Raw genomic sequence first — 20,428 nt, forward strand, 5'->3', positions numbered from 1 at the left:
CAGTTAAAGCACTACAATGCCAATCTTTTATATATAGTTGAGAAACTTCCTATAGTTGAGACATCCTGACTCTACTTGGGAACAATGACTCTGAAGTAGTGTGGAAAGCAGGGTTGGCAAGAAGAGAGAGGTTGGTTTACAGTGCATGGAGAGCCCTAAAGCTGAGTGATTCTCATCACACCCTCAACTGAGGCAGAGGGGCCAGGGCTTCTCTATGCCTAAGTTACTCAGATATTGCACTTAGACATGGGACACAACTTTTTTTAGCTGAGAAGAGCTGCCAATTAGGATCCAGCTGTGAACTAGCAGTGGCCAACACTTGGGACAATCCAGGACGTACTTAGTCCTGAAATGTAGGCCTAAATGATGCATCGCTACATCCTCTGCCAATACCAATGCATTTCTAGAAGCTAAGAGATACACAAATTCAACAGTAGGTTTAAACTTTAAAAATAGATTAATGAAGAAGCTGCGTCTCTTGGACTAGATGCTGTTGCTGAATTCCCAGCAAGTCTGTGATTAAAAAGTGCTTGAAAAATTCTTGATTTGTCATCAGTAGAACCTACATTCATAAGAATACAAAGGGTGTATCAGAGATTAAAACATAGGAGAGACTCTACCTTCTCTTCCTCCTCCTCCTTCCTTCTTCTCTCCCCCTTCCTCTCACTTCCTCCCTCTCCTCCCTCTTACTTCTTCATTGTTCTCTCTTCTTTCTCTCTCTTCACTCACTCCTCTACTACCACCTCCTCTCCTCCTTTTACTCTACCTCCTTCTCCTCTTCTTCCTCATTCTTTCCCTGCCTTACCTCTCCTCTCAATGATGTCTCATGTACTTATGCTGACCTTGAACCTCTGAACTTCCAGTCTCCACTGTCTGTGTGCTAGCATTACAGGTATGCACCACCATGATGTTTGTGTGGTGCCAGAAGCAAATCCTGGACTATATGCATAGTAGGCAAACATTCTACTAACTAATTACAACCCCAGCTCAAGCTTTCTCCTTCATTTTTGAAGGACAGTTTTTCTAAGCTCACTAAAATTTTATTTTTGTGGCAATTATTCAAAAAAAAAATTCTCAAGCGCTTATCTTTTAACAGTATGTTCATTACAATCTGCAGGTTATGTCCTTTTCAATTAGAGTTGATTTCAAAGAGAGGAAATATATCATCTTATTTAAAATTTAAAGACAGTTCTATAAATAGAATTGTGATAAACTATCAATCTGATTAGGATCTGTAAGTTTCTCAGGAAAATCTGGAAAGTAATATTTCTTAATGCATAAACAATTATGAGGTAGAACTAAAAGTCAATATTTTCATTTAATTGTAATTATTATAAACAAATGTTGACATTTATTTATGTTACTAAGAAATTGTAGCATATGTCCTACTCATGTATAACATGGTGGATGTGGTGGTGCACACCTTTTGTTCCAGCACTTGGAAGGCGAGGGCAGGCAGATCTGAGTACAAGGCCAGCCTTGTCTACATAGTGAGTTCCAGGACTGCCAGGGCTATGTACAAAGACCCTGTCTCAAAAACCCAAAAAAGAAAGGAAGAAAAGACAAGGAAGGAGAGCAAAGATAAAATTGTTGTCATGTTTGAGGTGAAGTCTGAGATTTTCTTAGTACTGGCAGTCAAACTCAGAGTAGTTCAATAACTCTCTAGCACAACTGAACTTTATAAATGCAACCATCAAGTGATATAAGGTATTAGGAATTTTGCACTGGGGTGAGCATGTAAAGCCAAGCCTGGTGACATTAGTTTGATCTTCAGGATCCACGTAGTAGAAAGGAGAACCAACTCCTGCAGGTGTCCGCTAATCTCCACACATGTTCTATTGCACCCAGTACTTACACACATACACAAATAAATAATTGAATAAATAATAGTAATTTTAATAATTTTCTACTAACCAGGTTTAATTTGAACTAATATCTACTTACGGAAATGTTCTCTTAAATAGCTAACAATTTCTTAAGTTATATAATTATATACATAACTATGTAACTGGTAGACTTCCTGTGTTCTGGTAGATTCACCGCCTCCCCCAACATACACACACGTACAAGTATGCAGCACTAAATTTGGACCTATTGGGCTATTTTTTTAAAAAAAGACACGAAAGTAGTGTATAAATGTATGAATTTTCAAAAAATAATTAAATATTCTTTGGGGTTTTTTTAACTTTATAATAAATTTTCCTGAAATTCAAATTATTCACTTACTTCTCAAGGCCAACTATTTCCTTTCTTCCTGCAGCCCTTTGGAGTGAATCAGCCTGGACCTTATATCATGTACACAACAGTAGATGCAAATGGATATCTGAAAAACGGCTCAGGTAAGACCAGGTGGGATGTCCACTGCATGTCAGTCACTTTCCCTCAATATACTGGAGACGGAAGCTGCAGTCAAAAATCATCATACGTCACAATATGAATAAAATTTTCTTGCACTTTTCTGTAGGTGTACATAAACAAATTTCAAGAGATTTCAGATCAAAAATATTAACATTTATTTCTTCATGTATTACTATTATGAACCAAACCCAGTATCCTTATTTTTCAGCTGAAATAGCAAACATTGAGAGGTAATTTGAGTTATCTTAAAGACTGAAATGGTAAGTCATATAAATTAAGTTCATTTTTGGAGAAGTAGAAGCTAGTAATGCAATCAATAGTGTAATTTAAACCAGTCCTGTAATTTCAGACGTGGCATAAGAAGTCTAAGATTTAGAAAGAGGTTTATGATGTATGTTTATAGAATATAATTTACTTGTACATTGCAACAAACATTATAACATAATTACATTAGGACAAAAAGGAAAATGACTGAAGGATGTGTGCATGTGACCAATAGCAGATTACAGTAGGTCTAACTGCCTGTGCGAAGAGTACATTCTAAAATAATATTCTTTCTCGAAAATCCTAGAGACTTGCCCATGAAATAGTATCAACAGACTTGCTGTAATAACCATAAAGAATGTATTAGTGGACAACTTTGTAGTATATAATGGTCTTACATAAATTAATTGTACTACAATGAGTTTATTTTTTAGCTTACTATAAACATTAAGAATTTATCATGCTGGGTGTGGTGGCACATGCCTTTAATCTCAGTATTCATGGGGCAAAGGCAGGCAGGAAGATCTCTGTGAGTTCCAGGCCAGCTTAGTCTGCATAGTGAGCTCCACATCAGCCAGGCCATGCAGAGAAACGCTATCTCAAAAAAAAAAAAAAAGATTTCAATATATAAGCATTCTGTAAACAAAAATATTCTAAAACTTTTAAGGAAAATTCTAAAATTCTAACAAGAATATTATACTCATATTTTTTATATCACTACAAGAAAGAAATCATTTAAGTCTTAATTTCTATACATAGTACATTTTTATTGTCTGTTAATTCTTTCTTAAATTCTTTCTTAAGATGAAAATAGTTTCACTGCTAAGGAAATGTTCTAAAACTTATTTAACAATGCTGGTTAAAAAAATAAAATAAAAATTAAGAAAGACAAGCAATGGTGATAAACTCAGGCATCCTACTCAGGCATTTGCTCCAAACCCAGAACTTATCTCCATGAGTGAATAATCAGTAAAACTCAAATATACACTTTAGCAACTTAAATGCAGTTCTACTTCAAAAAATATTCATTTCACACCATCAAAAGGCTATTGTCTCAGGATTGTGTTATTCATTTTGAAGTGAGAAATCTTATACTTATCACAGCTATATACCAATATCTTAAAGTCCTATATTTTCTTACATTTTTCTTAAAAATCATATGCTATATAAACTTTTATATACCTGTTCACAAAGAGGCTCTGATTTCTTCTGGGCTTTTTGTTCTGGAGCTACCATAGATAGCTATGCTGGCTGGCCCTCCACTGTGTTTGCTTCTTTAATACACTGAAACAGTGCAACAGTGAACATCTACTGGGAGAGAGAGGAAAGCACACATGATAAAGAACTAAACATAGAAGAAAAACTAAAGACATGTGAATGCAGTGTCCAGTCAGTAGAAATGCACTAGCAAGCAGGCACTGTCACAAGTACAGTGCATGAGCACAATTTGAGACTGTTCCCCAGCTTCGAAATGAAGTATTAAATACTAACAGCACAAGCACTGCCATAATAAGAACGTTCTTGGTGTGTTGCCTAGAAAGTACCATGTATATTGCAAACCAGGATTACAATCACTGCACACACCTCTGTGTTACACTGAAGACATTCTCACAAATACAAATGCACACTGAGCATCTTCCTGTTGTGCTCCCCATCACTCTCCATATGATATCAGGGTTGCTTCTGCTTTCATGACCTAAAGTGAGAGAAAATGTGGATATTTGTCTTTCGCAGACAAGCTTACTTCCCGTGATAAGATTATCTTCACTTATTTCTACTTGAAGTTAACTCCATGGCTAGAAGAAATTCCATTGTACATAAATAGCATATTTTCTTTATCTGTTGTTGGACATTTTGGTTGGTTCCATAGTTTATCTCTTGTGAAAAGATCTGTAGTAAACATTCATATGCAGTAAGTGTCTCTGTGGTGTATTGACTTAGAGTTCTTTGTATGAATAAATGCACAGGAGTGCTATACCCAGGCTATATTGTAGTTTTAGTTTTTTGAGGGACTTCCATACTGATTTCCATAGCGACTGGACTAGTTACATTTCCACCAACAGACTTAAGTGTTATCTTTTGTCCAAGGCGTCAGCAGAGCGAGCATCTGTTGTTTTGCTCTTCAGTTATGACATGATTTGCTGGGTGTAGAAGTCTGAGTTTGCATTCATTGCCTTTTAGAGCTTGGAAAACAGAATTCCAAGCCCTCCCGACTTTGAGAGTTTCTACTGTGAAATGTAGTGTTACTCCAATGAGACTGTCTTTATATTATGTAATTTACTTCATTTACTTGTTTCTCTTACAGCTTTCAGAACATGTCCTTTGATTTGTAGACTTAATATTTAGCTATGATGTGGGGAGGCTTTACTCTGGTGGTCTTTGGTATTCTGAATTCCTCCTGTACTAGAATGGACACCTCTTTCCCTAGATTTGGGAGATCTGCTATCGTTTTACTGAAAAACAGTTTCTCCCATCAGAGTATAGCAATGCTGGGAGGGTGGGATGGCTATAACTTGATGTTTTCCATGCCATTAGCATGAAATTCTCTTTGTATGCCTGCAAGTCATGTTTGATCTTCTACAGTTTTCCATAGATCTTTAATATTCTACTGATGGTTTCTTATCTTTGCTATCATGTAAATGTTCATTCCTTCTACTGTGAAGTTCTTGCCTGCTTTATGATTCAGATCTTGACTCTGAGAACTCCTTTTCTGTCCCCATAATGTAATGCCTGTCACACTCCTAAGTAGTCTTTTGTAAAACACTGGTCACAGATGTTGATTCGACGAGTGGGAAGTTTTTTATAGGCCATTCATACCTCTGGTCTGGCCATGAATACTGTACAGCTCCTGGGAAGTCCTTCAGGATGTTAGGAGTGCCATTTGAAACCCGTCTATATTGCCTTACAGACTCTAACTTCAACCAGGTTTCCACTTTGCTGCATATTGGTGTGCAGTGCTAATTCAGAGTTTCTCCTGCATAGCCTAGAGGTAGGGTGGCTCCCCGGGTACATCAGTCCCTCCAGGATGGACACTAAATTTTCCCCTTGCTCTGCTTTGTAAAATCCTGTTTTACTTTTTTACTTTGCTGTTAAAGTAGAGGTTTGGGAGCATTGCTTGCCTTTTTATGGATGTTCTCCAACTCCCCAGTGTATTCTCTGAAGACTCTAGCAAGTCGTGCCTTCTTGTTACCTGCCATTTTCCAAAACAGTCCTTCAGAATCGCTTCTAGTAAAATATTTACAATCACTATAGAGTCTACTGCTGAAAGAACAACCGTCACATAACATCTTTGGGAATGGAGGGTGAGAAGAGGAATATTATCTATTCTAGACTCTCTGCTAGAAATACATTATTCTGTATACTCTGTGGTAATAATTTCTGTAGTCTGTAAGTATGTTCAGTGTGAAAGCTGATTACATCTCACATTGCTCAGTAACACTGCTGGGATATTCCTTTTTGTTGTAGTTCATGATTTGCCTATTGTCGACAAACCATGCAAAGCAACTATGTGCTACAGTACAGCTTGAAACTCACAGACATAATGATGTCTAGAACTACCTGAGAAATAGGAAGCACTCAGCACACACAGGGATGAGGTTATTCTTCCTGTAGGTAGCTGAGGTCACACAATATAAAGAATCAGTTCCCATAAACTGAACTTAAAAAGGAGAATAGGGTAATATAGTACAACAACAAAAATCCCCATCAACTTTATTTTTAACCTTTATCTCAAGTTTATTAGAAGCCGAGTATTGTAGTTATATGAAGTAATCAAATAAATTTAAAAACACATAAAATACGGGAAGTTACTAATTGAATTGTATTGTTCATTGTCTGACTCGTGGGCATCTGAGTTTTGAATTTGTCTCTACCCTGAGCACTTTCTGCATTTTACTTCTTTATTCATTGTGCATTATAAACCTCACAGTAAATATACAGATCAATGCAAGCAAAGGAATCAGAGGCAGAACAAAACACCACAATACAGACTTGTTCACTGTGCCTACATAGCATAATGCCTATACTTCACTTCCTAACCCATGTACTGACCAAATCATGGATCCTGTATTTTCTCATGTCCCTACAACCTCTAGCTTAGTCCACTATAAAAGTTCCCATTTAATCTCCAATATCAGAGATTACCATTCAGATTATTGAAATATCCTAGAAACTTAGTTGTAGAAATTAATCTTTCTAATGCAAACTCAGTTCATATTCAAGTGCCTTCCTCCTCACTGAGAACTGAACCCTGCATTCCTTACCCTTCATGTTTATTTCTGTTCCCTGTGTGCATGTTACACATGTCTAGCTTGATTTCTGACTATCTAGTCCATCGCTCTTCTCATCTTTCAAGTCTCAATTATTTTTCCATCCCTGGACCTCAACACTCTTAAAAACCTTACTCTCCAAGCTGGAAATAAACTCCACAATCAAACTTTATCTTGAACTTTCCTATGGTATCTGCCATAGGGTAGAGAGAGACCCTAGCAGTTCTCTTATCTCCCATGAGGTAAGATAGAGACTCACTGAGGACTGGCTTTAAATTTTAATTTGGTTCTTATCTATTCAAAAACACCCAAGTATTTGTTGAATGCATTTTTAATGACTTTTGGGTAGTATGCTTTGCTGTCAGTGTTGGACATGTATATGTGGTGGTTTGAAAAAGAAATGGCCCTATAGGCTCATAATTTGATGCTTAGTAATCAGGAAGTGGCGCTTTTTGGAAGGATTATGAGGTGTGGTAGGTATAGCCTTGTCAAAGAAAGTATTTCATTTGAATTGGACTGTGAGGTTTCAAAAGCCCAAGCAAACCCTACGGCCTCTCTCTCTTCCTGATCTCTGTAGATCCAGGTATAGAACTCTCACCTCCTTTTCCAGCACAATGTCTACCTACATGCCAACATGCTTCCTGCCATGCTGATAACAAACTAAACCTCTGAAACTGCAAAGCTTATGTAAGGCAAAGGACACTATCAATAGGACAAAACAGATTAAACTCTTAAGAAATACTGCTCCCAGCTAGCAAGTGGTGACTGCAAGTGTTCACTGGGATGTGGGAACTTTGAACCTTGCATGAGTATGAAATGGGACAGGTATACACCACATTGAATTGATACATCAGAACTTAACTGTGCATATTATTGGGTATGATGTGACATTTCAGGTTATGTATATAATATATAATGATGATACTGGAATAACTGGCATATCTAACACTCTAACATCTATAATGTCTTCATGTTGCTGTTGGCATAGGCAGATTGGTAGAAAAGACAGAAGGCAGATGAGAGATACTGCCTTCAGCTGGGAGTGTAGCATTGCTGACAAGAGGACCAGCCTTGGGTATTGAGTTTTTCAAGTGATTAAAATGTCCTAAAATTCCATTGTACTCACTGAGGTGACCTCTTAGGATATTCTCAAAACCATTTCACTATATGTGGATATGGAAATTATATCTCAAAATATTTTTGTAAGTCATTGATCATAAATATTAATTAACTGAATATTCATTCATCTCATATTTTATACCTGGATTTAACATTTTAGAACTTTAAGACTTGATGAATGCAGTGTTTTCAAAGGTGTGTTTGTTTGTTTGTCTTCATAAATCTAGCTGGACAGCTCAGCCAGTCAGCACACTTAGCTCTTCAGCTACCTTACAATGTGCTTGGCTTAGGCCGAAGTGCCAATTTCCTGGATCATCTTTTTGTTGGTATTCCCCGTCCATCTGGAGAGAAGGCAAGTAAACATTTAGTTTGTTTGCAATCTGTTTTAACACCACTTAAACATTTAAATCTAGTAATTTGAATATAATTGAATTTGAATTCAGATGTTTAATAAGGTAGCCTTTAAGTAATTTAATATTTAAATAATTAAATAATTTAAAATTTGATTCATAGTAACGTGTCTAAGCTTATTTTAGAGTGTACCATGATTTGATATCATATAGTTTTTCCATTTCTTCGTGACTTCTTATCCTTTTAACCTGCTATCTTTTAATACTTTCATCGCTTAGAGCATACGTAGTACCTGTTAACATAAAAGTAGAATATTGTACTCACACAAATTCCTGACTTGAATGTTAGCTCCAAGCAGCATTTACACATATTACTTTGAATAATGCCTGCTAAAACTGTCCGATAAGTATTTGTTGAGTGAATGGATTTATAACAAACAAATATAACACTCCTTTCCTAGAATTTCAAATTCTCAAAATTCTTTAGTGTTATTTTTCCATATTTAAACTAATAATTGGGGTTTTTATATGTATTGTCTGCTAAGTAAGTGTTCTTAAATTCTCTTTTCAGTCTATAAGAAAACAAGAGTGGACAGCAATCATTCCAAATTCCCAGCTGATTGTCATTCCATATCCTCACAATGTCCCTCGAAGGTAATATCCTTCCCTTATTGAACTCAATGTGGTAGCTATCCAGTAGCATGTTTTGATAAAATTTTATATGTATTGCCTACCCTGAGTGCCCAACACTTAATTTACCTAGTCAGTTTTAAATTATTAAACACACCTACCTGATGTTTCATAAGGAATAAATTCATTCCTATCAGGACAGAAAGCAGCCTAATTAGTAATTTGTACATATAGTATATATTTAATTTTCATTAGTTGTAAATAATATTGTTTTGAAATGCTGGGAATTGAACCCATTGCTTTGTGTATGTCAAGCAAGCATTTCAGCAGTGAGCTCCTCTTAGCTCTAGCCTTTTTTATTAAAACCTTACATGAGCTGCATTCATGCAGTACATATACTTTAGAACCAGTGCATATCATGTCATGAGCTGACTGTGTCTACATTTTTCTGTCTTTATTCCATAAAGTTTTATTAAAATCTGTTTTGGGGAGAGAGTTTACCCCATGAAAACTAATAAATGTCATAAACCATGTTTACCTACACTGCTAGACAACTAACTGCCCAACATATCACTGTACATTTAAGATAGCATTATTAAAAACAGTTACTTGCCTGATGGAGGGTTGGATTGGGTTGAGGCTTTCTTTGTTTTTGTGATAGTCTCAACTAACTGTCTAGGCTCCAGCAAATCTCTCCCTTCAGCCTCCTGAGTACCTACCATGCCTGGCTCTGATCTGGTTGGTTGGTTGGTTGGTTGGTTGGTTGGTTGGTTGGTTTGGGTTGGGTTGGGTTTTAATGATGCAGTGTGATATATTTGTGATACCTTTTTCCAAATTAAGTTGACAATAAACTATAAAGTCTGAATGAGTTGCAGAGAAACTAGAGAACAGAAAGTGTAGCACTGACAGAGTGTACCGTACTGACTCATTTATATTTACTACCATGGACATAGGAAAGTATATAATAGGGAGGAAGAGAAAGGAAACAAGCAGGATGGAGATTTTATATATACATATGTACATACATACATACAATTAACTTATTTAAAAGAAGATATCTGTATCTATATGTTTATAGATGTATATCTCTTAACAGGAATGTACATGAAATCTCTTGAGTAGGCAACTGAAAATTGATGATGTATTTTCTTTTAACCAAAATGGCATATATCTTGAGCTTTGAAAAAAGGTCTATTTTAAAAATTGAACTAAAAAAAAACTCAAGAGAAAAAAATTAAAAAGTTTTATGGGCTAAAGAGATGGATCCATGATAAAGAGCAATTGCTGCTCTTGCAGAGGACCTCAGTTCATTTCTCAACACCCACATCAGGTGGCTCACAGCTACCTATAATTCCAGCTTCAAGGAATCTGAGTTCCTCTTGTGACCTCCATAGGCACCCACATGTACAAGTATGTGCATGATCCCACACACACACACACACACAAAGGCAGACTGAGGGGAGGGAAGGAGAGAGAATAGGCAAATAAAAATTTCTACTGGTTTATTAAAAACTGGTTTTATTCTAAGCATAGTGTCTTACACCTGTAAACTCAGTACCCAGAAGGCTGAGTCAGGATGAAACAACCTCAAGGGTATATCAGGCTGTATAGAAAGACCCTGTCTCAAAAAAAAAAAAAAAAAAGTTTTGTTTTCTATTGTAAGGTACTTAACAATACTCATTTTCTTAAGGGTTATTCTTCTGAATTTCTGAAAAGTTCTGCCATAGCTTTCTTCCATAGTCAGAATATTTTTCATGTTTCTTTTGCTCTTTACAAAGAAATGTCCTCTTCAAATTTATGTACATAATAAAAACCCTAATTGATTTTTGTTTGAGGTGTATTCTGAAGTTTAGTGACTAAAGACTTAACTTATGGATCAATAAATCTTAATTGTGTCAAAGTAAATCAATAGCTATTTGCTGTTCATTAGAATGCTCTTACCCTTATTAATCTTTTAAAATGAGAACACAGTCATTTCCTGTTTCCAGGTAGAACATGAAGCTCGGTGTGCATAACTGCCCACAGAGTTAGCTATAAAAACCCCAAACTTAAGTTTGCAGTGTTTACAGGTGCTGCACTGTGCATATTGTTTTAAGAGAGAAGACCTAATTATGCTAGTGACATTGTCTATACATTAACAGAGAGGCTAAATGACTTTATAAGTCTCATCATAAAGGTTATTGTAGTAACTTCAAACATCCATCATTACACACAAATGGTGCAAGTTTTCCGCAGCTATCAAAACCCACCCACTCAGACATATGACTGCTTTCCTTGTACTGCATGTAACGGTAGGGGTCACATAGTTTTAGTGAAATAATGTCACTTAGAGAGGCTTTAGAGTTGAAAGTTTCAAATTCAACAGATTTTTCTTTTCAAAAGACATCTTTGATTGTCTAAAGTACTATTGGTAAGTTTACTTAGTTCCAAAGATCAAAATCAAATATAAATGCATATTAAATAACAATTCTACTTCAGAGAGATGTTACGTAGCCTTCACTTGTAAAGTGTTTGCCCTGCACACATCAGGCCTTGGGTTTAATACCCAAAATCATACATGAAAAAGAAAATTTTAGTTCAGTTTTTAATAAACTGTGAGCACCTTAGAATCATCAATATTCTTCAACTTATCTAAATTAATTTCTTTTGTTAGATGAGTGAATGATTCAACAAATGAACTTTTATAAGTTGCTTTACTCTCTCTTCTCAATTTAATCTTGTTATCATGTTAAAATTTACAGTTTTAATTGTTCTTTTTTATCTACAGCTGGAGTGCCAAATTGTACCTGACACCAAGTAACATTGTCCTGCTGACTGCGGTAGCCCTCATTGGAGTCTGCATTTTCATCCTGGCAATAATCGCCATTTTACATTGGCAGGAAAAGGTTTGTTTTTCAATACAAACTTTGGTTCATTTATTATGGTAGTATTTTGTTCTTCAAAACTGAAAAGCTGGGATATAGCTCATTGGTCAAGGGTGTAGGTTTATTCCGTAGCTCCACACAAAGAAGAAAAGAAAGTAATATCAAATACTTAGCCGGTAGGTGCTAACAATGCCTTCTTTTTTCTTTGGACTGTCGTGAATCATGCTTTGCTAACTAAAATTACTATTTTATCTTGGCTGCTCTTTTGACTTATGAGAAAGACATGTTGATTATTCTGATAAATATTCATAGATTTGTTAAGAAGAAAGGTTACTCTACCAAAAATAATAACCAAAAATTATATATTGAGTTAACTTCGATTGTTGAGTAGCTGTATACTCTAAGAGCAATATATACTAAAACACTCTGTATCTCCTGACCTGTGAAAGGAAACTAAGTCCTTGTCCTGGCACCAGGTCTGATATGGTAGAAGTGTGGGGTAACAGCAGCTAGGATGCAGTGGCTAAACCTGACTGCTCAGCCGTGCACACACTGTCACTTGTGACTCGGGGTCTTCTAGTGCTTTAGCCATCCTTTCACTTCTGCTGGCTGCTGCTATTTTCCATTCTCCCCATTCAAGTTTTCTACATCATCTGTCAAAGACCCTCTCCTTCTATATTTCCCTGCAAATTTCATCTAAAATCAACTATTTCAAAATGTTTTCTCTTTACCTCTCTCAATGTTTCTTTCTCATTTCTAGTTGCTCCAATGATCTCTACCAAGATTGCTTAGCTAAAAGCCAAAATTAAAGCTCCCTTTCTCTCCTTTCATATTCACCTTCAGTATTATTCAGCCACCTTATTGATTCTTATCTTCCTGAGAATCTCTGTAGCTGATCCTACATCTGCCTCTCTACTGCCACTTCTTCCTCATTCCTTAAACCCTGGGTGGTCTTCTGACTTCAGCTTCTCCCCTTTCTATAGTACTAGACACATTACAGTCATGGAGTGAAGCCTCATGTCACTCTCCATCTCTGGCTCACTTCAGGTGACAAGCCACTGTCTAAATGTATACGTGTTCCTTACCCAGGCCCTCATACCCCTTTCATATCATATCACTCCACGATATGCCTGCTATCTTTGTGAGATATTTCCTTTCATATGCTCCACCTCCTTCCACACTCACCAGGCTTCCCTGCCAAGAGCCAGCCCTAGCAGTTGATGGGTTTTCAAGAGGAGATAAGGAGTCAACAAGAAGAGAGTCAGAGGAATCTTGCAGCTCTGATTGACAAGCAATTTGGTTGCTTTTTTCTTTATACAGGATTCAGAGAACAAAAACAGACTAATGATTATCCAAGAACTACAGATTATATCATTTTGTGTCCGGACATGTGTTTGATTTTTCATTACATGTCCAGGTTTACAAGTTCAGTCACAATTAGAAAGTACAAATAGAACAGATTTAATTTTTATTATCAGCCCTAGAACTCCAGTTCAAAGAATCTAAAGAATGTCTCTGCCAATGCAAATATGACAGCCTACTTTTAAGCTGGCAGTGTTTGCAGTTTTAAAGTGCTCCAGACAAATAGAAAATATCTGAATCAGACTTTCTATGAATAGCAAATATCTAACTCCTTTTATTTGTATCCTTTTATCATCTATGCTATTAAGTAGGAGAAATTATTTTAGTAACTTTATCTTAGGTATCAAGTTCTGACTCTTCAATGATGTACCGTGTCCAATCCCCCATCTTTAAACTATATTTTCACAGAGCTCTAAGCGTATTGGGGGAAAAAAGACCTTGATATCTGTTACCAATTCTCATGACTAGTAGGAGTTGTCAACTGTCTCTAATTTTACCCTGTTCCAGTTATACTGTTTGAGTTCGCTTAGGGGCAGAGGATACCCCAAGAAGATCCCTGGAGTCATAGCCTCACAAGGAAATATCTAGTGTCTTTGTGCTTATCTGTGCTTATCATAATCTCCAGGACATAAAGAAGACTTCCAATAAGGTCAAACAAAGTTGTTCCCCTAAAAGGAGAAGAGATAGTAAGTTTAGGACATTCATAAAAAGACCAGACATAATTATATAAGACATAAAATGAATCATAATGCAGAAACTTCCCAGGAATGTGGAATGAGAGACCAAAACCTAAAAGCAAGAGGCAGGAGGACAGAGTGTAAGAGACAGGACAGAGAGTGTGAGAAGCAGGAAGCAGCGAGTGTGAGAGACTCCAGGAGGACAGCGAGTGTGAGAGACAGGAGAACAGTGAGTGTGAGAGGCAGAAGGACAGAGAGTGTGAGAGACAGGAGGACAGGGGGTGTGAGAGACAGGAGGACAGAATGTGAGAGACAGGAGGACAGGGGGTGTGAGAGACAGGAGGACAGGGAGTGTGAGAGACAGGAGGACAGGGAGTGTGAGAGACAGGAGGACAGGGGGTGTGAGAGACAGGAGGACAGAATGTGAGAGACAGGAGGACAGGGGGTGTGAGAGACAGGAGGACAGCAAGTGTGAGAGACAGGAGGACAGCGAGTGTGAGAGACAGGAGGACAGGGGGTGTGAGAGACAGGAGGACAGAATGTGAGAGACAGGAGGACAGGGAGTGATAGAGACAGGAGGACAGGGGGTGTGAGAGACAGGAGGACAGCGAGTGTGAGAGACAGGAGGACAGGGGGTGTGAGAGACAGGAGGACAGAATGTGAGAGACAGGAGGACAGGGGGTGTGAGAGACAGGAGGACAGAATGTGAGAGACAGGAGGACAGGGAGTGTGAGAGAGAGGAGGACAGGGGGTGTGAGAGACAGGAGGACAGGGAGTGTGAGAGACAGGAGGACAGGGGGTGTGAGAGACAGGAGGACAGGGGGTGTGAGAGACAGGAGGACAGAATGTGAGAGACAGGAGGACAGGGGGTGTGAGAGACAGGAGGACAGAATGTGAGAGACAGGAGGACAGGGAGTGTGAGAGACAGGAGGACAGCAAGTGTGAGAGACAGGAGGACAGCGAGTGTGAGAGACAGGAGGACAGGGGGTGTGAGAGACAGGAGGACAGAATGTGAGAGACAGGAGGACAGGGAGTGATAGAGACAGGAGGACAGGGGGTGTGAGAGACAGGAGGACAGTGAGTGTGAGAGACAGGAGGACAGCGAGTGTGAGAGACAGGAGGACAGGGGGTGTGAGAGACAGGAGGACAGGGGGTGTGAGAGACAGGAGGACAGGGGGTGTGAGAGACAGGAGGACAGAATGTGAGAGACAGGAGGACAGGGAGTGTGAGAGAGAGGAGGACAGGGGGTGTGAGAGACAGGAGGACAGGGGATGTGAGAGACAGGAGGACAGGGGGTGTGAGAGACAGGAGGACAGGGGGTGTGAGAGACAGGAGGACAGAATGTGAGAGACAGGAGGACAGGGAGTGTGAGAGAGAGGAGGACAGGGGGTGTGAGAGACAGGAGGACAGGGGGTGTGAGAGACAGGAGGACAGGGGGTGTGAGAGACAGGAGGACAGGGGGTGTGAGAGACAGGAGGACAGGGGATGTGAGAGACAGGAGGACAGGGGGTGTGAGAGACAGGAGGACAGAATGTGAGAGGAGGACAGGGGGTGTGAGAGACAGGAGGACAGAATGTGAGAGACAGGAGGACAGGGGGTGTGAGAGACAGGAGGACAACAAGTGTGAGAGGCAGGAGGACAGGGGGTGTGAGAGACAGGAGGACAGAGTGTGAGAGACAGGAGGACAGTGCGATTGCAGCATTCGGCTCAGCTATGCTGGAGCTGTGTCAGACAGCTGTGCTGGCTTCATGACGTCCACTGTTTCCAGTGGATATGGCTGGGCCACTTCCTCATGCTAAAACTCCCAGCTTGAAATAAATGTCTCTTCCCATTTTCATAAATAATATTTTCAGAGCTTGCCCTTTTCTCATTCAAACCCAAAAATAATCTCTCAAACGTAGCATAATTAGGGTCAATCCTGATGTAGGTTTTGTTTTTTAATCCTTTCTAGCTTTCAAAGGTCTCAAAGAACAAAATAGAAAAGTAATTTTTACAATGCCTCTAAGAGAAACAGTCAATAAATATATCCTAAATCAAAAGGTTAACTAGAAAATAATCATCTTGATATAATTAGTTTAGACTGGTTTGTTAGCATCAGTGTTAATAGCGATTCTGTTCTTCTAGCATCTAATGTTACTCTCACCTTCAAGACGGTTATAAATGATAGTAATGTAAGTGTACAAAACTTTTCTTCTTGATTGTTAAGATCAATTAATATATCCTTAATTTTAAAATAGCTATACTATTTTAAATACACTATAAATATTATACCTGTTATATACTAAACTGGTATCAGAAGTGAATCTTACTATTTTCTTAGCACTTAAACTACTTTACAATTGTCTTTCAGAAAGCCGATGACAGAGAAAAACGACAAGAAGCACATCGGTTTCATTTTGATGCTATGTGACTTTGCTGAAGTAGTACATCCTGGAAATCACTTGATTAGTGAAACATTAAATTTCGACTCCTAGTAAAAAAAATGATGGATTTGAGATATTTATAAATTATGCCTTCCTTGTCAATTATTGGAAAATACTGAAATAAATATGGCCTGAATATCTCATAAAGTCTGTTTTAAGCACTTTGTATATAATAATTTAGGTTCTTAATTCAGCAGCACTGAGCATTTGTGTTCCTTTGTGGAATGTGTTGCATGTACTTGGTGTATCTGTGTTTACAATGTTGTTAGAATGAGGATGGTGGAAGGACGTGTAAATAAAAACTATTTAAATGACCTATGGCCAGGACGTTGTTCCGCCTAAATTGATCTTGTTTTTATCTTAAAAATGCATACTTTCACAAATATGTGCCAGATAAAGTTATTCAAGTAACATTCTTCACTGCAGATCAGACTGCTCATGAATGGCACAGAATGAAACTAATTAGCCAGGCTTTGGAATCACAGTAGGACAGCTTGCCTTAGATGCCTGGTTCTACAACTTAGAGTTATCTGAATATGGCTGCTGCTTAGCGTCTCTGTAAGCCTCAGTTTTGTTTGTATGATGAGGCTAACATGCCTGTTCACTTGAGTTGTCATGGGCATACGTTGTATGGTGTACAGGGTGTGCTGAGCTCAGTGTCTGAGCATACAGAAAGCACTCGTCAAGCAGCCGTTGTCAGGAATGCTACTGTAGGTGATCTGATTCTATCTACTACTGTATACAATGGGTTGTCACCGAAGACATAAGGACATAACTCTTTGGAAAACTTAAATTATTGGTGTACATATCTTATATAGTTAACTTGTTTAACTAGCTCTAATACTATCCAAGAGTAAATGCATCCTGAAAGCTGGTATTTGAATACTAATCCTTGCACAGTGACATAAATGATTTGCTCTCTTGAAAGAAAGCTGATAGAGGCAAACTCTTCAGGTGCCAGCATGCCATACAGCTCTGTCCTCAAAAGACGGGAAAGGTCTGTCTCATTTCTACAGACCTCAGGTTTCATGTTAGAAACTTCACATTGCCAAAATTTACTTTTAAATTATTTAAATCTAGACTTCAGGAGAGAGGTGATAAAATTATTATCAAAGCTAGCAATATGCTGACTATTAAGACATGCTGTGGCTGTAAAATATAAAATTCCTCTGGAACAGTTTTGTTTGTGTTATTTTCCTCACTGCGATTCACTGGAGGGCATGTGCTCATTTTTATTTCTATCTAAGCATGTTAATATACCTTCTTAATAAATAATCCTTACTGAATAAAAACACTGTGGCAAGCAACTGGATAATTACTTTGGAGCTCTAGAGGATGGTAAAGTGTAAACCCTGTGGATGAGGACTGAGATGGCAGGACCGGCCTCTTCCCTCTGAGTCACGGACAGGACTCAAGCTCCCCAAAAGGATCAACCCTGACCTTTATAAAGACAGTGATGCTTCATATCTGGCAGCTGGTAAAACGTGAATTCTAAAACTTGGGGTCAGAATCTGTAAGGAATAGTGCCATAGATAAAAGATTAGTGACAATTAAAATATGTTTGCTGACAATATTTCTGTATTACCAAACTCAACTTTTATATCATTTACTAGATATAGCAGGGGATTTTTAAAAAGTGTCACTACACTGAGCTTTGACAGAGGTTTTTGTGTTAGTTTTACATGTTGTGTTGGAAGGAGCAAACGTAACTAGCATCAGAGCCCACACTAACTTTATGACTTTTAATTAGTCATGTCTTGTCAAGCTTTGGTTTCTTCACTAGTCAAACAAGGATAATAAGAAACACCTGTTGTTGGAGAGCACTGCTATAAAGGTCGCAGTCCACCATGTCTGGATAGCTCTCCCAGCTTGGCGATAAATGGAGGATTCCTTTCCCATGGGGCTTCCCTTTCTTTCATTGGCTGTGGTTGGAGAATGTCTCTGAGCACAGGTGCCTGACCTTGTTTGGAGGATGACCATGTGCAGAGCTCTTGGTGCAGAGCAGACCAAGTGCTGCATGACTCAGCTTACAGGTCCTGCTCTAGCTTATTGCACACATGACCAATCAGCCTTCTCCACCCATACCCCTTAGAGCACTTATCTACCCTACCCCTCAAGCAATAAAGTAGACTTGTCTCACTGAAGTGTCTCCGAAGTTCTTCTGGTGGTTCAAACCCTACTCACCACTTCTCCCTCAGCCCTTGGGCCAGTGGCAGGAGGAGGGAACCCCACAGCATATGTAGAGCTTGTGAGTATCCCCCCTAGAAAATGATGGCATTTTGCCTAGCCATCTCACCTGTGGATTGTCTGTCTCCTTTCCTTTCTTTGTTTTACTTTCAGTTTGCACTTTTGCATAGGGTCCAGATACAGTTTGTGGTGCTGAAGCCTCTCAGATAAGGCAACTCCCCAAGATTGGACCCTGACAGCCCAACTAGATGTAGGCAATAACCTTTGCATCACTCATTTGAAAGGGAAGAAAAAAAAAAAAAAAAAACTTGTCACACAGCAACCAGTTAGAAGTCTTAGGGACAGTTATTAGTCTCTTAGATCTGGGGACAGGCTTGTAATCATTGGAGTGAATTCAATCCCCCATTTGCAAAATTGCCTGGAAACATTGATCACTGTCAACACTTCCACTGTTTTCTATAATGGAAAACGCAACATCACATTAGAGGGACTTACTCTTAATCAAGAAGACTTAGACTCTTCCAAACAGAGAACCTAGAATTCTGGAATGGGTACTTCAATTTGAACCACGGACCCTAAAAAGCAGATTATTTCTGACCCTGGTGTCTGGACCCATGTTGCCTACCTGGTTCATAAAAAGGAAGTCCAGGAAGGCTATCTTTTGCCCCTCTCTTTCCTCCCCATGATACCTGTCATCAAGAAATGCATAGGGAAAATACCCAAGCCTAAGAATAACCCATTAGAAGAAAAGTACAGGAGGATACAGGGGAGAGTCAAATGAGTAAGAAGACTCTGAAGATTGTCCAGTGGCTGATTTAGCTGCTCTAGAAAAGCAAATGATTTAATTAGGCAGAAATTACTACCTAACCCACAACCCTCCTCCACCCTTATGAGCCCTTACTATAATACTAGAGGACAAAGACCCAGAAGTTAAGACCAAGGCCCTTCCTCACCCTCAGGGCCAGAATCTCTGCTGCAGCACCTCCAACACACATACACACACACACACACACACACACACACACACACACACACAGAGAGAGACAGAGGCATTAAGCAGCTCTGTAATCTCAGAGATGCTGGAAACAATTACCACTGGCCAATAACAGTCCACAAAACCAAGTCCTCGAGGCCAAAGGGAGCTGAGACAACAGACAAGCCCTATGAGTACATACAGCGAAGAAGACACATGACTCGGCACACAAGTCCCACTGTAGCTTCCCACGTTATGTATATGATAATTGGGCACTTGGTTATGACCAATCATCCCTCTCTACCCATACCCCTTAGAGCACCTATATACCCTACTCCTGGAGCAATAAAATAAAGCTGTCTCACTGAAGCGGTCTTCAGAAGTCCTTCTGACACACGGTCATCTGAACCCTGCTCACCAATTCTGCTTCCTCCACCCTCATGTCCCCTGAGGAGAATGAGACCCACAATCTGCCATGAAGAACATTTTTTAGAGGGCAAGATTAGCAGTGTGTATACAGAAGGCACTAGGAACATGTAGCTTCTTCCCTTCTGGCTCCTGGTATAGTAACCAGTCATCACTTCCTGCTGTTCTCTGTACTGATTCTATTTCAACAGCCCTCCACCTTTGAGGAGGAGATTGACAGATGACAACTGACTAAGATTTACAATTAGGGTGGATAGATGACTCAGTAGTAAAGAGCACTGGCTGCTCTTCCAGAAACTCAGGTTCAATTCCCAGTACCCACATGGTGGCTCACAACCATCTGTAATTCTAGTTCCAGGGGATCATACATCCTGTTCTGACCTCCACAGGTTGCAGGTACAAATGTGCATAGACATACATGTGAGCAAAACATTCATACACATAAAATAAGAGACTTAACAATCACTTGGAAAATACTGTAAACACATTGCCAAACCACTGTTGATTGGGATTAGCCCCTCACATTT

General features: G+C 38.9%; 1 protein-coding gene across 1 annotated transcript in view; it reads left to right on the plus strand.

The window, feature by feature from the left end:
- The window catches only part of Itfg1 (integrin alpha FG-GAP repeat containing 1), a 129,324-nt gene extending 111,702 nt beyond the window's left edge, over window positions 1-17,622 (plus strand). The window contains exons 14-18 of the mRNA XM_021170171.3: window positions 2,261-2,339; window positions 8,237-8,361; window positions 8,931-9,013; window positions 11,757-11,874; window positions 16,243-17,622. Coding sequence (XP_021025830.1) covers window positions 2,261-2,339; window positions 8,237-8,361; window positions 8,931-9,013; window positions 11,757-11,874; window positions 16,243-16,302 — 465 coding nt within the window. The 3' untranslated portion in view covers window positions 16,303-17,622. The remainder of the gene's footprint in view (window positions 1-2,260; window positions 2,340-8,236; window positions 8,362-8,930; window positions 9,014-11,756; window positions 11,875-16,242) is intronic.
- Window positions 17,623-20,428: the final 2,806 nt, after the last annotated feature.

Source organism: Mus caroli, unplaced genomic scaffold, assembly GCF_978045245.1.
Source record: "Mus caroli unplaced genomic scaffold, Mus_caroli_1 scaffold_10, whole genome shotgun sequence".
Taxonomy (NCBI): Eukaryota; Metazoa; Chordata; class Mammalia; order Rodentia; family Muridae; genus Mus; species Mus caroli.